This window comes from Xiphophorus maculatus, chromosome 20, assembly GCF_002775205.1.
Source record: "Xiphophorus maculatus strain JP 163 A chromosome 20, X_maculatus-5.0-male, whole genome shotgun sequence".
NCBI lineage: Eukaryota > Metazoa > Chordata > Actinopteri > Cyprinodontiformes > Poeciliidae > Xiphophorus > Xiphophorus maculatus.
This window is the reverse complement of record NC_036462.1, coordinates 13214446-13229207: the sequence shown is the minus strand read 5'-3', so window position 1 is coordinate 13229207 and position 14762 is coordinate 13214446. Positions and strand designations below refer to the sequence as shown.

General features: G+C 37.2%; 1 protein-coding gene across 1 annotated transcript; it reads right to left on the bottom strand.

The window, feature by feature from the left end:
- Positions 1 to 582: 582 nt before the first annotated feature.
- On the bottom strand, positions 583 to 8212 carry LOC102234417 (leucine-rich repeat-containing protein 3-like). Its single transcript, XM_005796977.2, has 2 exons — positions 7888 to 8212; positions 583 to 6140 (listed from the first exon to the last, which is right to left on the bottom strand). Exon 2 carries the CDS (start codon positions 6071 to 6073, stop codon positions 5210 to 5212), a length of 864 nt encoding a protein of 287 aa, XP_005797034.1. The 5' UTR covers positions 6074 to 6140; positions 7888 to 8212; the 3' UTR covers positions 583 to 5209.
- Positions 8213 to 14762: the final 6550 nt, after the last annotated feature.

Genomic DNA, 14762 nt, shown 5'->3' with positions numbered 1-14762 from the left:
CATATATATATATATAAATATATACATATATATTTATATATATATATGTAGAGAGTTCCTTAGAGCCCATTTTGTTCTGGGATTTTGGATTTCACTGTAATTTATGATCCTTCTTACATGATGATGTTTTGATCAATTTAGTTAGGGACAAATTTATTTTTATTTTTCAAACATTTGATTTGGCTTTTTAAAACTACCTCACAAGGAAAAAAAAACATATGTAAACTTTTACAATTTAAAAATATCTTGTCAAATCAAGATAGGTATATTTGATTATATAATCTCAGTATGCTGCCCTTCATCCAGTGTGACCCGCGTCCCCTCCTGCCCCTCACACACCACACACCCTCTGCTTCCATGTACACCCCCACACACACTGAGTGTACTTCACTAATGTTCCAATTTCAACTCCAGCACAGAGGGTTCAAATGTGTGAGGTTGTGTATATTTTTTTATTATTAATAATAGAAGTATTATTAATAATAATAGCATTATTATTATTATTTTATTAATATGATCATGACTTGTTCTTGTTAAGTTTAAATTAATGTAAATTGGAAATAAACGACAAAAACCAAGTAACAGACTGAAGTTGAGTTTTATTGAATTTCCTGTTAACCTAACAGTCAAAAGTATTCACACCCCAGGAATATTTAGTTAAATGGTAATCATTTAAATTGATAAACATGTTCTTCTAAGTTGAAGTAATAATGTTTTAAATCTAATAGAAAATTTGTGCCAAAAGCTAAACTTTAGGGTGATGGCACTGAGATCTTCTAACCTCAATCCTCTGGAAAGTAAAAAAAAATAATGGTAAAAAATACCAAAGTAAACATGAAAAGAGCTGTCGGTAGTTACAAGAACCGTTTTATTGCTTAAACTCAGGAAAGGCTTTTCTTTTCAGTTATAAGAGTTATAAAACAAATTTTTCAATTCATTAATAAAAAGTCAATCTCAAGTTTTTTGCAGCTTTTCGGATGTTCTCTTCCGTCACTTTTATGTATTTTTTATATCCTTTTAGGTATCCCTATTTTTTATTATTTATTTTTTTATCCTTTTAAAACTCATTATAACTCGAGATAATACTCATTTATCTCATTCCATCACAGCATGATGCTGCATCGACCATGTTTCACTGCAGGATGGTTATATACAGTGTTTTTCTGGCACATTTTAAATCTGATATACCTAAATAAAATACACTAATGTCAAATGCCTTCAGATGCCACTGATTAATAGCATCATGACGGCCAAAAGCACACTAAGTTAAATAGCCAAGAGCCTGAAGAAACAGCACATAGATACCACTCAGGTGGATTATGTCATATCTACCCTTCATGAAAGAGTAGTCAAAAAAGTCTCATTTCAATTTGCCTCAAGCTGTGTACACAAAAAACGTGGAAGAAGTTGGTCCAGATGAGATGAGAGGAAAATTGAATGCTATGTGTGTAAAATTGAACATCACCACACCTCCCCCACAGCAACACATGGTGATGGAACCATCATGCTATGTGGATGTTTTTCTTGAGCAGGGGAGGGAAGCTGCTTAGAGGTGAGAGGTAGATAAAAAGGCTACCCTGAAAGAAAGGTTGTTGAAGGCTGCGAAAAACTTGAGACACATTACGTTACATTTTCAGCAGGATAACCACCAGACCAGGGCCAAACTGAGGTGGTTTAGACTTAAGCATATTAATGTAGCAGTTAAAACTTGAACCTACATCTAATTAAAAATTGATTTAATAGAAAAACACACGGCACCCTTTTAAATTTTTGTCAAAAATGCATCATTTTCTTCCATTTCCCAATTAAGCACGCCTTTGTATTTGACTATCACAAAAAGCTCTACAAAGTAAAATAAAAGCGTGTGTCGTCTATTGCAAGGCACTGCAAAAGTTTATTTAGATTTGAATCATTTGTTGTCAGGAAACAATAAAATAGAGCAATGATTAAAACAAAACATCAACATCAATAAATGAAATCCCACAGCTAAAGACTATAACAAGTAGACATATTTAGATTTTGAGATTTGGCTTGTCAGAATTAACAGCAAGCAAAAATTGGTCCAAGGTTTACTCAATACAAAATGTGCATTGAAGGATACAGAAATATGTTGCATGAAATTTAGATGAATGATTTGTGACAAACAGTAAACACCCACATTGCTACTCACCCTTTGCTCTCTTGTTATTTAAAGGTCAGAGAGTTGTCCAACCTCATCTCCCTTTTAGCCTTTGGTTTACCAACATGATAACGACTGACTCTAATTTAAAGTGTAGACACAATGCAGCCAGCCTTTGTCTGTGGGTTACAACACATGCACACCACAATTAGCACATCACAGTTTACAGATAGGTTACCTATTCTAAGTTCTGCTTCTGCATCTAAAAAGTACCATTTGTCTGATAAAATCCAGGTACAGTTTTAACAGTCTGATAATGAATTTATACACAATTGTTTACATATCAAGCATAAATCAGTCCATTCAATTCCCTATTAATTCTTTATTTTCACAAAGTAAGAAAAGATTTTTTTAAATTTATGGAAACATTGACCAAAGTAAAGCAGATATAATTTTCAAGATGAACAAGTGATTTATTTTGTTTGACACAAATTTAATAAAACAAATGTATGGCTTCAGTTCCATCCTATTATCTCTGCAACACAAAGAATTTTTATTATTATGTAAGCTACATCTAGTTATGACATTATACATAACACATGAGTTGGAATGAGATTCTCAGATGTCAAATTCAGAGGGCCGGTTTCCTGCAACTGTTTGATGTGTCTCTTGTCGACACACCTGAGTGTTTGAGGAGGTAACTGGACCATTATATTTTTTTTTGTTTAGATTTTTTATGCAAGTAGCATACAGTGAAACCATGTTGTCCCATACCATGGTTTCACAGTATGGTATCACAGGCTGCAGCCAGCTGTTTGACCGACATATTGTTACCAAAAGTTGTGGGTAAGCTTTCCTTCTGTTTGTCCATCATCCCAATTTATTTTTCCAATTTTGGGAACAAGTAAAAAATGTACTGGGTTTCTTTCAGCCAACTTTGTGGCATCTGGCAGCAACAGGTGGGGTTGGGGGGAGAACTGTTTCTTCATGCTGAAGAAAACTCTTTTGAGTCAAGCACAATTTCTGACATCTCATTCAAAATTTTTTGCTATTTTTCAAACCACCCAAAACCTACAATACTCTGATTTTAAGAAATGCAATGCTCTGAAAACAACCAAACAAAAATTTACATAATGTTACACTTACTGTACATGAACTCTATTTTCATTCAACACATTTACTCAGGTGTAATTTGAATGTCAAGACACTTGTTTGGATCATTCTTTTCTTCAATTCATTAATTTTTGGTCAAAATAAATGTGCAAAGAACGTCTGATGTTGTGACATTAATGCAGAAGTATAAATTAAGGGTAAATTAACATAAAATGAACATAATTTTGATTATTTTATTCATTATGTCAAACCATATTTTGAACCATTTCTCGGCATTTATGATTGCCAATAGAAAGGAGTTTTATTTTAGATCTCTTATTGTAGCAGAGAAGAATTGCATTAATATTTTAATACAACACTAACATATCCCGTTGAGGACACTGGAGTTATTTGTACAATAAGCATGGTTGCAACACCCTCACAAAAATCAATCAGATGTGGCTGTTAATCCAGTGTGGTTTAGCTCAATATGTGGAGGAAGCAGGAGAAGAAATGCATTAATTTACACAGCTCACCTAATATGTTATAATAAAATGAATGACTCTTTTAATAATAAATGAGGTGATTATTTTCTCAGTGTCAGTAAAAATGGAGTCAGTTCTGATACAGTCCATGTGGTAAACCATGGAGAAGAAAAAGCTCCAAAATGAAGAAAGAAAATAAAGCATGAAATTATATTTATACATATTCATATTAGAACAAACCTGGAAACGAATAAATCCAATTTATCAATATTTATTCAAATATTTCAATAATTTATTAAATGCAAAATTATGTAAGTAAATGAAAAACACAATTTGAATGTGAAGTCACATGTTGAAATGTGATCTGACTGTTTCAGCAATTATTAAATCAATTTAAGCTTTCTTCGCTTTAGTACACCATAAAATACTTTATACTGTCACTGTGGCTTCTTACGTAGCATGTAAACTCTGGGACCGCTGGCTTTGGCTGGTAGAGCTGATGTTCTACAGTCCACAGCCTTAAGATAATTTAAAAAACTCAGAAATGTCCATGTCATACCTAAAATCCATCTAGTCACGTTCATCAAGACAGTTGTATTTACTTAAATCATTTATGTATTTGTTTTGACTTTAAGTGTTCATTTCATGTTTGAGATCTTTGTTGAATTGTGGCACAATTAGACTCCCGTAGCTCAAAGACAAATCGGAACTAAAGCAAAACCTCTAGATAGCAACTCATTTCACTAACTCGGCTCAAAATTTCTTTGTACTAATTATTACATCTGTTGAGATTTTTCAAAAACTGTTTGCTCCAGCATAAGGACAAAGCACATCCCATCCAGCTTGTCCAGCGTAAATTTAGATGAGTAGTGTGGTGTTTGTCTAAAACTGAAGTCCTGGTAAGGATTTGTGCAAAATCAGGGTTTTCAAAGTAAGAATGGCCGTGACAGTGCCTAGAAACACCACATATACACACACGTGTATACATGCACACACACATACAGATGACTCAAACAGCATGTAAAGGACACACATCTGAATTTGCACACCTGACAAACACACTCCAACTGATTAGTGCCTTTCAAGTGTTCATTAGGGGTCAGCTGGTCAACGTCTCCTAATTAGAACCTAATGAAAGATAAAAGAGCAGAGTACGAGGCATGGAGTGAGAAGAAAAGAGGTGCTACAAAGGGAGACAGAATGTTATTAAGTTCAAAGTCTTTCTCTATATGTAGTCCTGTCTTATCATTACCTGCTGCGCTTTATAACTTTTCCTCTCCTCTATCAGTGCAGATAGTACAAGTTGAAAAATATGTAAAATTTTGTACTAAAACTGAAAAACAAAAACGTCATAAGAAAATAAATGTATAGAATAAGAATTTAACGGAATAATCAAACAGCTGTAAAAGGTTAATTTCCTCCATAGTTGGTAACTTCAGTAACTTCTCTCAGCGTTTCAGAGTCACGTTCCATAAATATGGCACCTGAATGTTAAGTTTCAACAGCATTCAGCTCAGAAACCCGTGCTCAGAGTGTCTGTCTCTGTAGGGGTCTTACGTGGGCTGGGCAGACTCTTCAGGTACTCCAAATGCCTCCGGGCCTCAGCCTGGTTCTGCCGGACGTAGTACACAACGTACACAATGACCATGAAGAACCACACAAACATGGTCACTAGCATGGCTACATCCGTGGTCTTCCTCTGCAGGCTGCAGAAGTTCACCCCAGAGTCCAGCAGCTTGACCAGCGGCTGACCTGCGTGCTCACCTGGTGATCCCGGGTCCTCCCACCGGCTCCCCTCACCTATGCCTCGCACGGAGCTCTCGCAGATGATTCCATTCACGGTCTCGGGCTCCAGGTTCAGAGTCTCCATCAGCTCCTGCAGGGTGCAATCACAGTGCCAGGGATTGTGGTAGAGCCGCGTCTTGGCACGAGTGGACCCAAACTCCTCCCTGCTGGCCTGCCTCAGCTGGTTATGTGAGAGGTCCAGCAGGCGCAGGTCAGGTCCCAGATGCCGCAGGGCCCCGGAGGAGAGAGAATCGATGCGGTTGTGGGACAGATAGAGATCCCGCAGGTGGACAAGGTGGCTGAAGGTACTCTCTGGGATGTTCCGGATGTAGTTGCGCTCCAGGTGTAAGGAAACCGTCTCTGGTGGGATCCCCTCTGGGATTTCCCGCAGCCCTGCGTCCGAGCACAAGACAGTGGCCGTTTCCCAGGCACAGTGGCAGCTGTCCGGGCACTGCGGGGTTGCTTGACCCCACAGGGTCGAGAACAAGAGTGACATGCACAGCCATGAGTAGAGATCCAGCTTTTCACCTGTCCCCCTTCCTCTTCCTCCACTGATGGCACCACATCTCTTCTCACACAAGCTTGTGCACATCGCCTCACCATATCCCCATGACACACATCAGTTCCCAATCAGACTCAGGCTGTTGCTACAGAAGAACCTGACAGGTTGGGAAAAAGGGGAACAGAGTAAAGAAGAAAATCTGGAAACACATTCAATAAAAATGCATGCAGAGGATTATACAGAGGAGGAAAACTTGCATTACAGAAATGAAATGAGCTTTAGATCCACCCAACACAAAAGTGCCTTTATAGAGCAACACAGCACTGAATCATGCATAAAGCTAATTCTTTACATGACAAACATCTTGCATGGTGGCTAATCCAGTAATAACACCAGATTTCTGGAAAATGCACCATTATATTTAACTACAGTGGCTTCCTCTTTTAAACACAGTCTAAGCAGCTGTAATGATAGCCTAAGTGGCCTAATAAGTTTGCAAACCCCCTTTGCATTTCTGCATTAGAAGGACACAATCATATAATGCAATTATCTCTACTCCACCCTACCTCCTGTCTGTTCTGTCCTTCAAGGCCAGAATAAAAGGTATCATATTATCCTGATCGATACATTTTTGTCTCATTTACCCTTCTATTTATGTCTCTATGATACCAGGGCTGCTTAATCACGCTGCAAGGGTTAAGCGTGCTACGCGCTTTAGAGATGGAGGCTAGAGAGAGAACAATCAATAGCCCAAGCATTGCCTGTTAGACTATTAAGGACAAGAACATCAATCCTGGATGAATCTCACAGTGTCAATAAGTGACAATAGTGTGAAAAAATCCTCTCGCTGTAGTCTTGGTGTTACCATCTGCTCACCGCTCATGCAACTGGAAGGCAAAATTTTAAAAAACAAAGATAATGTGCAAAAAACACTGTGGATTATGGTAAATATTTAATATGAGTTAAACTATTTCCAATCGAACAAGCCTCATATTTGCATGTTGTTTTGTTTCATTTGTTTTTTTAGCCTGTCTATATCTCTGTAGACATTTTCCATTGCAGCTTTTTTTGACGCTTCAACCCGATGTTTCCAGAGCTGCTTTGTTTTTCTGAGGCAAGTGCATCCTTCCTGAAAATGATGTTTCTATAGGACAGAGCTCACAAGAGACTGCTTCAATTTGATTACAAGAATACCCTCTTAAATGTCAAGCACCCTGTGTTTTCATAATAAAATCAAAACTGTCATGTGTCTCCAGTCTCCACTGGAAATAGGAAGAATATGCTTAAAGGCTGGAACCTCAGACTTTCTAGATTGCCCTAGATCTGTCTGATATGCTCAAATTAAACTGGTAAAAAGCCCAGTATGTCCAGTAATATTAGGTAGAAATTTCAGGCACTCCTCATGATTTTCATTGACATATTGAATTAATGTATGCAAATTTCCAGTAGCAAAACAATCACATGATGCATGAAAAATAATGGGAATGAAGAGGGTAGGAAAAAGAAACGAGCAAAATAAAATACATTTAAATTATAAAATAATTGTTTTTAATGTTATGTGTACATATTTTAGTATTAATAGGAAGTTAGATGAGTTACAGGCCTTTTTTTGTTATATTTGCAATGAAAGTTTCTTTAGGTTTAAACCTCGTTAATATGGGTGGAAACTGCCATAAATGGTTCTGATCAAAAGATTCCAGTGTTTTCTTTTTGTTGCATGCTTTGCAACTTTTCATGCATAAATTACACATAAAATACACAATTTAAAATATAACTAATGTTTTCAGAAACCGTTTCTCTAGACTATAGACTTTTTGTTAAACGAAAGCAAACTACAGCGGCCACTGTACATGTGGAACACATTTTACGCACACAATACACATTGTTCGGCAAAACTATCTTACCTTTAAAATAGTTTAATATGAAGTTTGACTCCATATGGTGGATGAAAGCGGGGTTGATTTCGAACTCCGTTTGTAGTTTATATTCGCTTTTCACCAAATTCCTCCTTTTCTGCGTGGATCCATGAGTGGAAACGCTGCGCTCTGTTGCCCACAGACGGCTCCATCTCGGACTGTCTCAACGACGGAGGCAGTTTTAGCTGTGAAGATGTGGGGCAAACTCTCCCTCCTCCTCCTCTTCCTTCTCCTCGTTCTCTCTTTCTCTCCCTGAGAATAGGTGTTTGTAAAAGGTAAATCCAAACACGGAGGGTGTGCCATCATCACCCCTCCTTACCAGCGGCATCCATCTCGCTTTTCTGAGAACACGCTACCTCTATGAGCTATTAACGTAATTACCTTTCGCTATAATTAGATTCTTAGAATAAGTCTTCCACAAAAGCTGAGTGAATGGGGACAGGTACACATAGAGATAAGTTAGAAAAAGAATCCAAATAAATAACAGAATCTCATTTAATTTAAGCTACACAAAGTAAAGCGGCGGCCACTCCATAAAAGCCTTAGAATAAATGACTTGTTATTGCAGGAACACATACTTGCACTAAAACGTTTAACCAAACCTCATTGGAGAACAATTAATCTGTGGAATGTAATGTAATAATTATTTTTAATAAAAGCACTAGCAATAATTGCCACCCCTGCAGTTGTGCTTTGTGCAGCCTCCCTTCCCCCCTTTGTCATTAGAACATAACTCACTCTTCTTTTTAAACATTTCACCAGGTGGAAGCATTCACAGAGAGGGGGAGATCTTGACTATTTCTCTTTGTGCAATCTCTATAGATCATTCAGAGTCCTGGGTCTTCTCCTTTGCTCTGTTCTCTTCAGCTCAGCAAATAGGTTTTCCTCAGGATTTATGCCTGTGGACTGTGATGAAAAAAAGGTTGATTATACTAAGTCAACAGGGAACCATTCTGTGTTGAAGACCTTGTGATGACCTATTTTCACTTTCCTGAAAGAGTTTTGTTTAAAATGTCCTTGTATTGAAGAGTTGCTATCATGCCATGGACTTTAACAAGAACCTTTGGCAGAGAAACATCCTTACTGCATAACACATCCTCCATCATAGTTAACATGGGATTGAGTGGCTTTTCCACTCTTCTCCTATATACCAGATCCACTTGGGACATCAATTTTAGTCTCATCTGACCAAAGAACACAGTTTTAGTTGAAATCCCATTTGAGTTTAGCAAAAAAACATATTTTTCCTTTTTTGCGTAATTTCTTAACAACCAATTAGCATGTAGACGGTGCCAAACAGTTGTTGTGGACTTTTGATGACCCCACGATGCTGTTCTCTAACAGGTTTACTCTTAACTTAACATCCTGCCCACTGTGTAGCTTAAGAAGTAGGGCATATTTTTAAAAATGCTTCTAGTACATTTATTTTGAAGGGATCGCTGGGGTAACACAAGCTGCATCATTAGAGATTTTGCTTGAGTCAATTATTTCTTAACAACAGTTTTTTTCCAGACTCATTTCATGTGCTCAAATTAAGAGTTTGATTTTTAGAGTTTCCATTTTTTGCCATCTTTACTATTTACTCTGGTTATACTTTTAAGACATCTTCACCAGTGCACCAGTAAATTAAGCCAGAAATATGCTGTATTAATTTCTTCAGTTTCTTCCTATTTGACCTGAGCTGTCTAAAACTTTCTAACTTAAAGCAGAACTGAAATATAACACTGAATGTGGATGGCAAGTGAAAGGAAAACTTTTATAACCTGTAAGTGATGGATTGCCTCCAAAAGGATGAGCAACAAATCAATATAAGACTGTCTTGAGTGATTACTTTCATTCCATGATGACAAATTTTGGTCCTGGTGGGATAAGCCTCTTCCAGGCAACTGAGTCAATTAATTTAAAAGAGGGAGTTTTGTTAATCCTACATACTGACATACAATCTTATGAGTTTTTGACCCAAGTTCTATCTAAAACTATCATCAAAACACTAATAGAAGAAATAAACATTTTTGGCACCAAGGCAATTTAAAGAACTTAAAATTGCCAATATGGTATTACTTTGAAAGTAATAATACTGTTAACTATTGTTTTTTTACATATTTTTTCTAATGTGGCGGTCATTTCTCCAGAAATGGTGTTGCTGAAATACTGGTAGTAATATTCACTATGACAAATGATCCTCTATCAATTAAACAAATGCTCCCAATGTTTGTAACTTTTCAAGGCATAGAAAAACACAGATAAATAAGTTTGGATGTCGGCATGTGCAGAATTAGGATTTTATTCTAATGTTGAATGCACAGTACACAAATCTCAAATTATTAAAAAGTCAGCAGAAAACATTAGTCCATTGCTTTTTCTTGTTGCACATAACTGTTAAAAGTGAGTACTATTTTAATTCTCTAATGAAATATAGTCATCAGTGATTTATTCCAAAGACTTACTGCTTGACCTTTCCCATCATGATGCAGCCACCACCATGCATCATCATGATTCATGGTGCAAAATAATATAAATCAACTCCAGAAAGATAAATCTGAATACACTAAAATCTACTGGTTATTTTCCCCCTCTTAATAAATAAAACAAGTTCTTTCACTCCTACCAACACAACATTCACAGCACACGTCACACTGTTAAGGAAAATATTGAAGGCAATCACAGTTGGGCGCACAGCTGTGCAGCCTGATAGAGCCAAAAGAAATAAGCGTTATAAGGAAGATGTGGCTCTTGTAATCATTTCTTGTTTTGTCCTTGTTTACTACTGGAGGTCAAACAGAGAGGAGCCTAATTCGTGGCAGTGTACTGAGAGCCACTGTATATCAAGTTGAAAATTAAGATCGACATGGACAGGCAGGGAGGCAAGTGCACTAATTTACAAACACAAGGAAGCCGGGACACCTGGCAACCTTGAGTTTCACAGACATCATCATGAAATTACCACCCGAATAGCGAAAGCTTGAAACACGTGCAGGTGTACCAAACAGAACAATATATGTACTGCAGAGAAATATTATTTAGGGGGTCTACTTTAGTCCAAGAGGTCTGGGGTTTCTTATCTTTTACAGCAGTAAGTATATTGGCCCTTCAACAGGAGAGCCCTCAGGGGGAAAAGGGACTGATCTGACAGTCGGGATGGCTCCTCATACCCCTCATCCTCTCCTCAGCATGTCCCACTTCCATCAGCCTCCTAAAATCTATAGCAATTCCATCCCTGACTAGAATAGTACAGAGTGCTGTGACACCAGTTCCTCCTTCCTTCTGCTTTACATATTAATACTGGTGAAAACTGTGACCTTAATAGGATATTGCCTCTGTTTGACACAGTGAAGGCTGTGGACAAGCTGAGTTTGTATGTTTTCAGACAGAAAACAAAAGGGTACATAATGAGGAAGGAAATAATGGCAGAGATTAAAAAAAAAGTCTATTTTTCTGGGTTCCTGACTGAGAATGAAATCCATGATGATGGGTGAGAAGTATAATTTTGCAGGAGGAAAAACAGAAATGAAAAAAAGAAAAACCTGGGGAAAAAATGGCTGAAGCGGGAACACGAAGTGTCTATCTAGGATGATCTGTCAAGGAGAGCCTCTAAAAGATGTACATGCCTATGAGCAGTCTGCTGCTGACATTGTTGACAGTGTGAAGTCTTCTGGAAAACCCGACTGCAGTGAAGTGAAGCCGTTCAGCATCATCTGTTTGGGTTGGCCGCTGTCCTCAGAGAGGAAAACACTGAATGAACCTTAAAACAAATGTGTAAAAAGGCGTCAGAGATGGAAAAAAACCCCGATACAAACCTGACAGCCAGAGGGAGAAACGCATGTCTTCGTTAAAATGTATATCTATAGAAATAAAATCCTTGTTCAAGTGAGAAGGTCTCTTGAAATAACACGCAATGTTTACAAAGCCTCATCAACAGAGTGATTGTCAATAATGTCGAACTTTAATTGATTCAATGATGTTGTATTTGACCATTATTTTTTCACAAAAGATACATAAATAAATGTAAAGACCACAACCGGTTGCACAAGTTTGAAGTGGATTTTCTCAACTCCGAAAAGACTCGAATTTATATGTTCTCAGTAATATTTGAGTAAAACTCTTTTAAAGAAGCACACTATCATTAGCAAACTGGGTACAAGTACATCTGGTGACAGGAGTTTTTGGCTTTAGTCAAATGAGCGATTGGTATTTATGAGGTAAAATTGAGCAAGATTTTAAGCAGATGACAGTAAACCAGAAAGAGCTACTAATTCATTATGCTCCATTCATAGAGTAAGAACACGAATCTGGCACTAACATCAAATCCAACATAGCCATATCTAGCTGCAAGCCAGAAAACCAATTGAATTATCTAATTTTGTACTCAATGATCAGGTCAATCACTATCGGTAATGCCACCTAAATGCACTCTGCATGTTTCTGCATTTTATGCATTTAAGAGATAAGAAATTTGTTCACAAATAGATGTGCATATATTTACTACTGGGAAGAGTTCAGTAAAATTAGGTCAATTAATTCTGACTTAAGGAGGTGTTTCTGTTTAATTGTGCAACTTTGAAATCTCCTTAAGCATGTTTTATTCATTTTTGTGACAACTGAATAGATTCCTCCCAACTTTGTTTCAGTTTCAACTCGACTCACTTTGCGCAATGCACCAGCATCAAGACAGGCCATCAGCATGATACTACCATCACCATGCTTTACAGTTGATGTAGTGTTCTAAGGTCTGAAAACCTCACCTCTAAAATATAATTTATGAAACGCTTCTTTCTTGGTCACCGCAGTTTGCTATGAACAATAAAACTGGTGTCTTGAGTTTAGGAGGTTCCTTCTTTTTTCTTGAACATCCAAACCAATTTAATTTCAATTGAGGGGAGCAGTCTGGGTTAAGTGGTTGAAATCTGAAAACAGTTGGGTGCTCCTGGAGAGCAATGATCCCAAAAACACATCAAAACTACTGCAAAGACGAATGGAGAAAAATTGCAGCGTTCAGATGTTCAAGCCTGACCGAGACCGATCCACACGGACTCTGTGATGTGACGTTAGTCAAAAGTTTATCTGCTAAATACTGAGTGATAATTTATACTTATTTTATGTTAAATATTTTTATTTGTCATAATTTAGTAGAAATCAGTTCTTACTTTGGCAAAAAAAAAGTTTCTTTTCTGTCATTTTCTTTTGTTAATTTTTTTTATTATGACTGATTTGTAAAAACAATAAAAAAACGTAAAGGTGAAAACATTTATTGGGACTGTTTTTTTATTATTATTCTTTGACCCTTTAACATTAGAAAAAAAGTTCAAATTCATAATGAAAAGTCAGAAATTAATGTAACACTCGTCTCAATGATGTGTGTAAACTCCTTATTATCAGCGTATTTATGCTATATATTGTGTGTAATTTGATTCGAGGTATGAGTCCAAGAACAGTACGTCAGGCTTATAAGTCCAGGTATTCTGCTGAGGTTCTTCATTCTTTTTTTTTCCACTGTTTGGCCAACTGATATTTTCTTGTGCAGGAGTCGCCTAAAAAATGCTTACGACTAAGGAGTAGCGCAGGTTCACTTGCTGTGTCATTAGAAACTGTAGATGGAAAACTCTTCCCTGCTGACAAAACAAAGTATTAACAATTTTTGCTTTGTAGGTAATGTGGGTAGCAGGCCAAGGATGTAGTGCTGACTGGTTCTGTAGGCAAAAATGATCAGAAAAAATAAATAAACATAAATGCAAAAAGCAGAAAGAGAGCACATCAAGCTATTTAGCTTACCGTGAACAGCAATGAAGCAATAGAGCTCTTGAACATGAATAAGCTTAAGGGCCGTTTGTGTAAGAGTAGAGTGGCAAACAGAAGCTAAAATCAATACACTGCTGGCTGCAACTCAGTTTTTTCCCTTCTTGTCAGATTGATGTTTGTTTCACTGTATCCCCAATTACACTGTTCTGATGAGTACACCTCCGCTGTGTCCTGTTCTGCTCAAACAGGGAAGCTATTGAGGGAAAAAAGTTTCCTTCTGTATCCTCTCAGAGAAAACAGCGCAAAGTGAAACATTTACCATGTGACTTTAAAAGGCTGTCACACAGGAGACTAGATTAGATGGATACTTTGGATTCGGTCCAGCGCAGCGATGGCCCCAAAAATTGTGTGCATGTGTGTAAATATGTGCTTCTGAGAGAGAGGAAAATTAAAAAGATGAGATGTAAAAGTGTCTTCCTATCAGAAATGGCAGACTTTACTTTAATTAATTGGATTTCGTTGGGTTTTCAGCAAAGTCCACATTTTCTCTAGAGTTTAAATTAGGAATTTGGGAAAACTAATCCAGAAGTCTAATGTTAGCCAGCTTTATCCGTTCTCAAAAGCAGTTCTGATGAGTTTGGGATCTTCATTTTGTTGGAACTCCCATGTGTCTAAAATTCAACCACGTATTTCAAACTATCAACCGGCAAGCATTAAGGTGGCAGCATTACACTGAGGGAGTATTTTGTTGCAATAATTCCAGGTTCATATTCCTAAGTACATGGTTTAATGTACTTAGGAATATGTACAATAAACATTACGCTCAGAATTCTCCAATTTTACCTCAAATCAGCAGCTTTCTCATTAAAACTCGAATGCAGACTGCGTGTTGACCAGCTGGTTGATGCACCAACAGCCTGGATGTACTTCGCCTCTCGTTCAATGGCTGCTGGAGAAAGGATCATTTTGATTCTACCAGAACTGGAAGAAAACAGAAATGAACTCAAAAACTTATGAGCCCAAGTCTTTAAAATGTTGTAAAGATGTTTATGTTTTGAAAATCCGACTACTCAACAGAAGCAAAACGTTTGAGCCCCTATTCATACACACTCATAATCTATACCAGA

Bases quoted from the DNA above. Each gene is read 5' to 3' on its own strand.
- LOC102234417 (XM_005796977.2), bottom strand. From the start codon at position 6,073: ATGTGCACAAGCTTGTGTGAGAAGAGATGTGGTGCCATCAGTGGAGGA.